Genomic DNA, 10502 nt, shown 5'->3' with positions numbered 1-10502 from the left:
CCCCCCCCCCCCCCCCCCCCAAAAACTGAACCACTAAGTAATCTGCATGTAGTCATAATGAAATGACACTGCTTTGATTTTATTACTGGCAGCATAATAGTTAAAGCAAATTTTTTTGCACTGGAAATAGAACTGTCATGCAGCTTATCTACCAGTACGAGCATAGCAGGAAAACCAGATCAATCAGCTAAAAGAGAGCGCTGATGCCTACAGTGCATAATTCTGTAATGTCCTGCAGGATAGCCATGCTGGATTTTGAAAGTGCTAAAAGGACAACTTCTTGATCCTGCAGTGAAATTCTGCCATACTCAAACTGATTAGCACTGTCTGTAAAGTTCAATGCTTAAATAAATTAACATTCCACCACTGAAATCCAAAGGAAGCCAAAACACCTAAAAATATAATTTCATTTACCAAGAACTGCAATATAGACAATAATAATAATCCTACACTGACAGGGAAATGGTCTGTAAGATTTATTTGCAGGGCAAGGCAGTTTGGAGTGCCATGAGCAGCTGGGGAGTGAGGAGCTCCATGCACCCCAGATGCTGCTTCTACAGGCACTCCTCATAAGTGCCTGGGGCATGCAACTGGGCTCCCAGTTCCATGCCCAATTTTGAAAGGTGTGGGATGCTGTGATCCTGACATCAGGGAAAGGGTGTCCGATGTCAGGCTCACAGTGCCCCTGATCTACCGCCAGGAATTGAGCACAGGAGAGGGGGATACTGGATGGGACCCAGTGTCACCCCCAATCAGATCAGGTCGCGGACAGCTGTGTTCTGGACACCAGGATTTCACCATGCCCAATCCTGATGCTCACCTGAGCAGTGGGCTCCAGCAGGGCAGCTCTGCCACACATTCAATTTAAGGCATGATACAAATCAGTGACAAAGATGTTGTGCATGTTATATGCAATATGTGCAACATCTATGTAGTTCATTTGCTATATTATCACACCATACATTGGCTTAACATGTAGCATATTACAATTTATGGCATGATTAATGGCTTAATTGTACCAGGCTGGGGATTATTCAGAGAAGTTAGATGCTTTCAAATCAGCAGGGCCAGACAAGATGTACCCAAGGGTACTGAAGGAATTGGCTGAGTGAATTTCAGAGCCATTAACTATCCTTTTTCAGAACTCATGGAGGTCAAGCAAGGTCCCAGATGACTGGAAAAGGGCAAATATAGTGCCCATCTTTAAGAAAGGAAAGAAGGAAGATCTGGGGAATTACAGGCCAGTCAGCTTGACCTCTACACCCAGAAAGATCATGGAGCAGGTCCTCAAGGAATTCACTGTGAAACACCTAGAGAAGGACAAGGAGATCAGAAAAAGTGAGCATAGATTCATCAAGAGCAAGTCATGCCTAATTAACCTTATTTCCTTTTATGATACAGTGACAGGCTCTAGGGATGAAGGAAGAGCAGTTTACATGGTATACCTTGACTTTAGCAGCCTTTTGACTCAGTCTCCCATGATATCCTCATTAACAAGATAAGGAAACAGGCTAGATGGAAAGTACTGTAATGTGGATACACAACTGGTTGGATCATTGTACTCAGTGATTGTCTTCAATGGCTCAATGCCTATTTGGAAGCACAGATCAAGTGGGGTTCCCCAGGGGTCTGTCCAGGATCTGGTACTGTTCAACACCTTCACTGATGATTTAGATGATGGGATTGAATACACACTGTGGATGACAAGTTAGGAGGAATTGCAGATACTCTGGAGGGCAGGGCTAGGATCCTGAATGACCCGGATAAACTGGAGAAATGGTCTGCAAATCAACCAAACAAGATTCAACAAAGACAACTGCAAAGTACTGCACTTGGGACAGACTAACTGCATGCACATATAGAGACAAGGGGATGACTGGCTTGGTTGCAGTACTGTGGAGAGGGACCTGGGGTTTACAGTGAACCATAAGCTGAACATGAGGCAAGAGTGCAAAAAAGCCAAGAGCATTCAGGGTTGTATTAACAGGAGCATCACTTGCAGATCAAAGAAAGTGATTCTTCTGCTCTATTTGGAAGTGGTGAGGCCCCACCTAGAGCACTGTGTCCAGTTTTGCACCCTACGCTTCAAGAAAGATGCGGACAGTTTAGAAAAAGTTCAGTGCAGAGGAGAAAAAATGATTTGCCTGAGAGGCAAAGTTTATGAGGGAAGGCTGAAAGAACTCAGATTAGTTAGTTTTAGAAAGAAAAGACTGAGGAAGGATTTGATAACAGTCTTCAGATACCTGAAGGGTATTACACAGAGGATAGAGATGGACTTCTCTGTGGCTGTAGGGTACAGGACTAGAAGCAAGGGCCTCAAGGTGCAGGAAGGGAAATTTAGGATGGAGATTAGGAGAAATTTTCTCATTTTGAGATTGGTCAGGTATTAGAACAGGCTACCTAGAGAAGTTGTGGAAGCTCCATCCTTGAATATTGTCAAAAGTAGTTTGGATAGATACTTGGTTGGGATGGTTTAGTCAGGGATCATCCTGCCTTGAGCAGGGGTTGGGATTAAATGACCTTGTGAGGGCCCTTCCAGTCCTACCTTCCTATGATCCTATGAATATAACGTTTACCAGGGCCCACAGACTTATATTCAGTTCCATTCTTACGAATTTATAACCCAGAAAACACATTCCTAGCTCTTTTGCTGTGACAGTCCGTACAAAACTTTGACCACCATTACATTACCAGAGGGCAGGACATACTGGTACATTATACACATTAGTCTAAGTACTCCTCTGCCCTGCCTTCTAGCTGTAACTTTAGACTAATATGGCTAACTACCTCCCTCTAGTCATTATGTTGTTATACATGTTACATACCATAAAAACATTACTAGAAACCTTAAAAATTAACCCCCTTGCACTATACTATGTAGTCTTAGCACACTATCATTACAGGTGCACCAATACATCAGTCCGATATGAGATTGATACCGATATAAAGAAAATTGGCTGCATCAGAAATTGGCCCAACGGGGCCGATACTTTGGCTGATAAATGCCAGTGAGTGCATGCAGTTGCAGGGCAGCACTTGGGCAATGAGGAACACAGCCTGGCAGCGTGGAAAGCTGCCTCCAGCTGATAAGTCTACAGTGGTGGAAGGAGAGGAGGGAGGGAAGGGGCGTGGGGGGTGCAGATCAACACCCCCTGCAGTGAGGGAGGGGGCTGGGGCAGGCACTGCCCAGCCAGGGCAGGGTGTGGGATGAAGGAGCAGCTTGTCAGGGGCGGCAACACTGCCGCTTACACCTGGGGGGGGTGTCTTTGCCCCCCCAGTCTGCATGGGGCAAGTGGGCAGGCTGCAGCTGCAGACTGGAGCCAGGCTCTTTTTGCTGGGGCTAGGCTTGGAGCAGGGACTATGGAGGGGGCTGCAGCCACCTCAGATTTTACCATAGCTCCCTCCCAGTGCCGCCCCTGCCTGCCTGCCCAGCACAGCCCTGGCTCTTCCTGGCTCAACCTCCACCTCCCCTGATGTGTGGCTGGAACAGAGGTGTGGCTTGTCGTGGGGGCAGCTCCCTCCCAGCACCACTGCACACCCAGCACAGCCCCGGCTCTTCCTGGCTGTTGGGAGAGGTGGGGGTTGAGTCGGGAAGAGCCAAGCTGTGCCAATACGCGGTGGTGCTGGGAGGAAGCTACAGCAAAATTTGAGGTGGCTGCATCCCCCCCTGTAGTCCCCGCTCCAAGCTCAGCACCTGGCAAAAAGAGCCTGGCTCCAGCCTGAGCTGCAGCCCCCCTGCTTGCCTTGCACAGATCCGGGGTGGCACATGCCCCCCCAAGGGTGCAAGCAGCAGCAGGAGGCACCCCCCCCGCCCGATGAGCTGCACCTCCGTCCTGTGCCCCACCCGGGCAGTGCCTGCCCCTGCCCCCTCCCTCACCATGGTGAGCATTGATCTGCCCCACTCCCCTTTCACCACAACAGACTTACCAGCTGGAGGCAGCTCTCCACGCTATAATCGGAAATCGGATCAGTATCAGCCGATATGTCTCCTTAAAAATCGGGTATCAGTATCGGCCCCAAAAATCTCTATCAGCGCACCCCCTAACTACCACCATTTTAAATCGTCTCCCTATTAGCAGCTATCCACCAATTTTAAAAGTTTTATATGGTTACCTATGATAATATACGAGCGCCTTCCCTGAAATCCAGTGCAAATATAATTGTCAACTTAACCTTAATACGGCAAATACTAACTATTCTGTTCAAAATATTATCAACACAAAATGAAAAAAACAAACAAACAAAAAAACAGAAAAACATCTGTTTCTAACTAATCCAAATGACTGTAGCAAAAGTTGTACATCGGGCATGAAGGAAAGAGAAAGGTGGTGGGTGGGTGTGTGTGCACGTGTGTAAGCAGCTAATTTGTATGAGTTAGAGCAGGCAAAATCATGGTCCTAGATTGGAAAGGATATCCGAGGATATTACTAGGGATTCGCTGGCTTTTTAAAGGTTGGATTAACAGAATATTGACTTAAGCAAACTTTAAAAACAAGTAAACAAAAGAAACATGCATAAGAAAAGACTCAATTTAATCCTAAAACATCGCATCACAGACAAGCTCCTTGACCAGGAAAACATATAATGTACCAACTATTTTCTGCCAAGGCTTATATTGCTATGTAATTGATTATTAAAAAAATACAAAATAAATTAATCCTACATTACTTTATCCACTCAATCAAAATTACAACAATAAAAGGGCATTTAGTGACTTATCACACTGATCCATCCAAAAATATTTAAAGTTAATAAAGCAGAGCTCAGGGTCTCTATTTCAGTTTAATGACTAACATTTCAGATTAGTTTAATGCCATGTAAAACACCTTTGTTTTCTTCTTTCTGAGTCATATCGCCTAGAGTCAGCAGTGAATGATTTAAACGAAAAATTTTAACTTGTTTCTAAATAAATTTCACAGTCTGGTTTATAAAATATTTTTATGGCACAATCATTGTTTTTCTAGAAATGGTATCAAAATTGTAAATTCTGGAAACTCTTTAAAATGGAAGAGCTCATTAAAACTAACCTTTTCAAATTTGACATGATACTATGATTCGTGTTCTTAAACTATTCCCAGAGTACCAATGATGCTATTTCAGCTATTGTGCAATATAAACATTTCCAGTAATACAGCATCCCTGGGATGTGACAGTCCATGGTATAGCAGAGATAACAATTATTAAGGCAACAGCCATAGAGGAAAGCATTAAAAAGTTTTATCATTCAAATGCTTAAACACATCCTACAATATCATCTACCAAAGTTGGTTTTTGAACTAGTGAGGGTTTTTGACTTAAAGCTATTATAGCCAGTCAGCTTTACCCTGATGTTTCAATGTTTGTGATGACCTACAAGAGGTCACGTTTCAATTGTGTCATTTATTACTGCATCTACCTTTATCTGAACTCCAGGTTGTTTTTAAAAGGTTTCAATGACTCTGCAATAGCAGTCCCTGATTTACTGTAATTCAATTCAACAAAACTGAGCAGGCATGAACCCCTTTATTGTTAGTTTTATCTTTTCTGCCGGATTCAGAAATGCATTTATATGTAAACGTGCATGCTTTGTTAGCTTCATCATCCAGTAGGAAAAAAAAATTGACATCAGAATTATTCAGCCCAGATACCTTCAGCATCCTTATTTGGGTCTCTGCCTCAGTCTTTTCTTGCCTAAAAAGCTTCATCAGCTCTTGAACATTTCTCTCATGCTTTGTTTTCACATTCTGCAGCTCCAACCTAGTATCTTCCAGCTCCCGCTGATGAACCTCTCTCTCCATCTTTAGCTGCCTACTAGTTGTGGTCATGTCTTCCTGCTTAGATTCGTGCTGTTTCTGGAGGTCTGAGAGGCTTTTGCACAACTCTTTCTTGGCTTTCTCTTCCTCTGTTACTCTGTTTGTTAACTCCGCCCGAATGGCACTTAAGTTTTTGATATCTGCTTGCATCTCTATGAGTCTTTCCTGGTCCTTTTCATGAATCAAGTTAGTGGTTGCTAGTTCTTTCTCTAACTGGTCTTTTTCAATTTTCATCTGGTTTTGTACCAGGATCTGCTTTTGCAGCTTACTCTCCAGCTTGTTTGCAGTATCTTGGACTTCTCTTATCTCTTGCTCCAGAGCTATCTGCTGAGACTTCATTTCACTGAGCTTCACCTCTTTACAATGGAGCTCCTCTTCTTGCTGGGCCGTCCTGGTAAGAACATCTTCCAGCTCTTTTCGAAGATTTTCTATTTGCTGTATAGCAGACAGAAGCTGTCCCTTTAAGTCATCCTTTTCTTTAAGAACCTAAATAATAAAGAGGAAAAAATGAATCTAAAAAATCATTAGATAAATATCTAGTGCAAGTTACACTGTCTGGAAGCAAGAAATCATCTCTACTCCATACAAAGTAAAAGAGAGTTATAAATTATGGCACTGATTCAATGACGGTATTTAAAGCTTGAAGTTAGATATGGGCTTAAGTACCTAATTAAAAAGATCCAATATTTGTCAGTGGTCCATTCCTCCAATTCTCTTAGTGAACTGAGAAATACTCTTTTCTACCAGATGTCAGTATGAAGGAAAGGGGAACAATAGACCAATAAAGCAGAAAAGAAAGCTATCAATTGGTTGAATTTGCCTCTTACCTATAACTTAATTTTCTTAGATTTGTTTCTATATGTAAGCACTTACCCTAACCCAGGGGTGACCAAGATCTGGCTTGCAGAGTCATCTTATCCGGTCTGAGAGCTCCCCACAAATCTGGAAATTTGGTGGCATGGCAAGCAGTAGCAGCATTAATTGTTGTGGCTCCCAGAGCCACACAGGTCAGATCCAGAGCACAGAGCTGCATCCTCTGGCTCACAGGGCTGCCTACAAGGTCAGAAATTTGATGGCAGTAGGAGTGGCAGCTACTGCTATTCCAGGATCTGCAGGAATTAATATTGCCATTACCAAATTCCAGCCTCACAGGCCAAAGAACACAGGTCCATGCTCTGGAATGACTTTGTGGACTGGCTCCACACTGGATCCAGCTGATAGGGCTGGATGAGTCGGATGCCACTGCCCTAACCTATTTTTTACATTGGCTGACAGCAGAGCTTTGTCAAGAAGAACGAACTGATCTTCTAAAGCCAGGGAAACAATGTTTACCTATAAAAATAAAATCAACTGTAAGTTTTAAAATAGAAAGTTAAGATGTTCCCTGAAATGCTACTGTTAAGCCTGTTGAAGACATTTAGGGAAGTCTGTAACAAATAGGATGAAGGTATGCTTGAAGTGTAAATTTTAACGTAAATTTAAATATGGAGTTGCTAGCACAAAGTTGTACATATCTCACCTTTATTATTTTGTTTTTCTCCAGGGGACCAGTGAACATATGGGCTAAGAAACTTTAGACAGTGCCATAAATAAGGGAATACTTTACAAGCAAGTAAATACTGACGCAGATATTTTGGTTTACTATGGCAGTATCTGACCACCCCTGCTTCCTGCCCCTTTTCTACATACATTTGTTGCAGGACATGATTTAAAAAATGTCCTTCTCCATAGTGTAATGGAACATACTGTACACATTCATTTCAGACCAGGAATAATACTTGAAAGTGACCAGTTAAAGACAGTGAAGAACTTACTGGAAACTAGCCAACTAGCCTAAACAGTACTATTCTGATTGTAAATCTACCTTCTTTTCTATGAACAAAGCATAAAAATTGTATTCAACTTACATGTTGGTCAACCATATTCAGGTCCCTTCCCTATAATGTTGACTTTTATACTCCCAGGATATTTGTGCATACAATAAAAATACTAACTCAAGATTTGTTTTTTCAGTACTATTTTTATTTTAGGCTTTTTAGTACATTTAACCCTTTAAGTCCTTTTCCTGATTATTTGATTCTCTTGTAGGATATTTTAAGGGCAATAGCAGTTCAAGGTCTTTATCTGTTGTTACCTATTTATAACCAGGAAGAAAGCTTTATTTCCGCTAAAACTCAACTTCAAAATATGGGGGTGGTCTACCTGCATGGTCATTATAAGGGGGAAAATATGGTATATTATGCACATACCTGCATTTTAAAACTCCAAAAAATATTTTAGGGAGAGTAGTATAATGCTGAACCTTATCAATTGGTTCCAAGAAGGCTACAAAAGTGGAAATATGGGCCTCTGGAATATAAATGAAATCTATTTTATTTATATACACAACTTTTTCAATACAGTTAAGATTAGAAGCTTTAAAAAAAACAAAACAAAACAAAAAACCTTACAAGAATTTTGGTAATACTAACCAAGAAAATTTGGTGTTAAAAAATTTGGAAAATGTTATGATTTGAGAATATACATCTAAAAATACAGAGTAACAAAACACTAACAATTTAAACTGGGATTGTATTTAGCCTTTCAAAATTACATGACAGTTGGAATATATTGTTTAAATACTGTGGAATGACCTTCACAGAAGGTTAGCTGTGAAATAAGCAGGGGTGACTGATCAATAAGCAGTCACTGAGCAAGCAGCAGCAGCACCTCCAGGATGTGGTGATGACAGGGATCCTGGTTTTCCCTGATAAAAACATTTCAAGTTCTTTGATAAAAGACCCAGAATCAATAATTAAAATGAAAGGCCACTATATATATATATAAACCTTGTGTTCAACTGATACCTATAGGTATCAGTTGAACACAAGGTTTTATTGATATATTTACAAATTTCGAGCAATTTGGAAGCCTACCCATGCCTCAATCACTATAATAAAATACATTCTAAATACCTATACACTTTGGTATTTGATTCTGAGTTTTTTATCATGGAAAACCAGAGGCCCCCCCACCCCACATGCCCCCTTAGCTCAGGCCCAGGTCCAGGCCCCTCACTGCCAAACCAGCCCTGCCAGTGTCCCTCACCCCCCACACAGCCCCCTGGCCTGCGGGTGCCCCTCACTCTCCCCCCCACAACCCCACTGGTGCCCCTCACTCCCCTCTCACTGCCTCCCCAGCTCTGCTAGTGCCCCTCACCTCCCACCCATAGTCCACTGCCACCCCAGCCCAGCCAGTGGGGGCCCCCAGCTGCCAGGGCTACAGGGCCAAGGACCTGGATTCGCAGCCACTTGCCCCCGCAGCAGTGCCCAAACCCTGGGTGTCCCCCACAGGAGGTGGCAGCTGCTGCAGCAGAGCAGTGTGGAGCCCAGCTCCCCACCCCCTGTTGCCCACTTGCTATGGACTTGGGCAGGGTGTGGAGCTGGCTCCCCAGCACTTCACACACTCCTGGGGAAGCAGGAGAGACCCATGCCACCCCAGAACTGTTAACAGGGAGAGCGCAGGGGTAAGTGCAGGCTGCCTGCTGTGGGCTCGGGTTCCCTGCCCTGCTGCCCTCCCTTTGGGCCTCTGCAGCCCAGCAGATGTGACCCAGAACTGCAGGGCAGAGTGGGGCCATGAGGGGAAATTCATTGCTGCTGTGAGCTCTGTGCTCCAGGCAAGGTGTCCCCTGCCTGAGTGGTGACAGCGCCATGTGGTTTTACTGGAGCCCACAATGGGGAGCCTGTGCCTGCACCTGCATCTGCCCCCACCCCATGCACAGATCTGGGGGGCATGTGTGCCCCTGCTCCCTCGGGAGTGCATGCAGCTCCAGAGCGCCAGCCCTCCGCCCCCACCCAGATGAGCTGCCTGGAGCCCCATTCCACTGCCCACCAGGGCCCTGTGGTTGCACATTGCGGCCGCAGGCCCCAAGCCCCACATACCCCCTGCATGGGCAGTAGCCCCAGCCCCCACTCCAGCCCTGCCCTGCCCTGCCTTGCCCCTCCCAACTCCCTCCCTCTGCAGGCCTCAATCTTTCCTCCCCCACAGACTTACCTGCAGGAGCTTTCCAGGCTGCCTGGTGGCCATGTGCATATACATGCACATGGTGTCCCCTGCCTGACTGTGCTTCCCCCAACCCCTTGTAGGCTGGAACTCTGCCAGCCTGCAGAGAGCTCTTTGCAAAAGTGCAAAATCTGCAGGTTTCTGTGTTGCAATGAGAAATCTTTGTTTCTTTGGGTAAAGGGAGAAATCTGTGTTTTCCTTCATTTTCCCATGGGAAATGGAAAACCTGGATCCCTGGTGATACCAGCAAATGGCAACACTTTCCCTCCTGAAAAGGCATATATATCTTTTGACAGTTCTATGACAGGCAAATACAGGCTGCTACTATAATAAGCCTGACCAGCCCTCAGCTGTGGGTCTACACATCCTCAACAGCAGATCAGCTGGAAGAAGATGTTAGAATTTCAGCAGCTGCAAAGACAGATGAAGGCTGAAGCAGAACGAGATCCTCAGTTGTCTTGGTCTCCCTGCCACTGAATCAAGGTCCGATTCTGTGAAGAGCTGCAAGGAAGCTGATGGGCAGCAGCTTATCCACCATAAAAGAAGTCACGCACAGGTGTCATGCATAAAAACTGCTTTTTCAGCACATTCCTCAAGCCCTTTGGCAACCACTAATGGTGACAGAAGCACAATTGTGAGGTCTGGAAACTCCTACTCATGAACTGGCAT

At 44.4% G+C, this 10502-nt stretch overlaps 1 protein-coding gene across 1 annotated transcript in view; it reads right to left on the bottom strand.

Moving 5' to 3' along the window:
• Positions 1-10502, bottom strand: part of CEP128 (centrosomal protein 128) — a 249572-nt gene that overhangs the window by 90166 nt on the left and 148904 nt on the right. The window contains exon 15 of the mRNA XM_019518700.1: positions 5628-6278. Within this exon, the coding sequence (XP_019374245.1) occupies positions 5628-6278 (651 nt within the window). The remainder of the gene's footprint in view (positions 1-5627; positions 6279-10502) is intronic.

Source organism: Gavialis gangeticus, unplaced genomic scaffold, assembly GCF_001723915.1.
Source record: "Gavialis gangeticus isolate Ggan-Ray unplaced genomic scaffold, GavGan_comp1, whole genome shotgun sequence".
Lineage (NCBI taxonomy): Eukaryota > Metazoa > Chordata > Crocodylia > Gavialidae > Gavialis > Gavialis gangeticus.
Note: the sequence above shows the minus strand (reverse complement) of the source record. Positions and strands in the feature narration are given on the sequence as shown.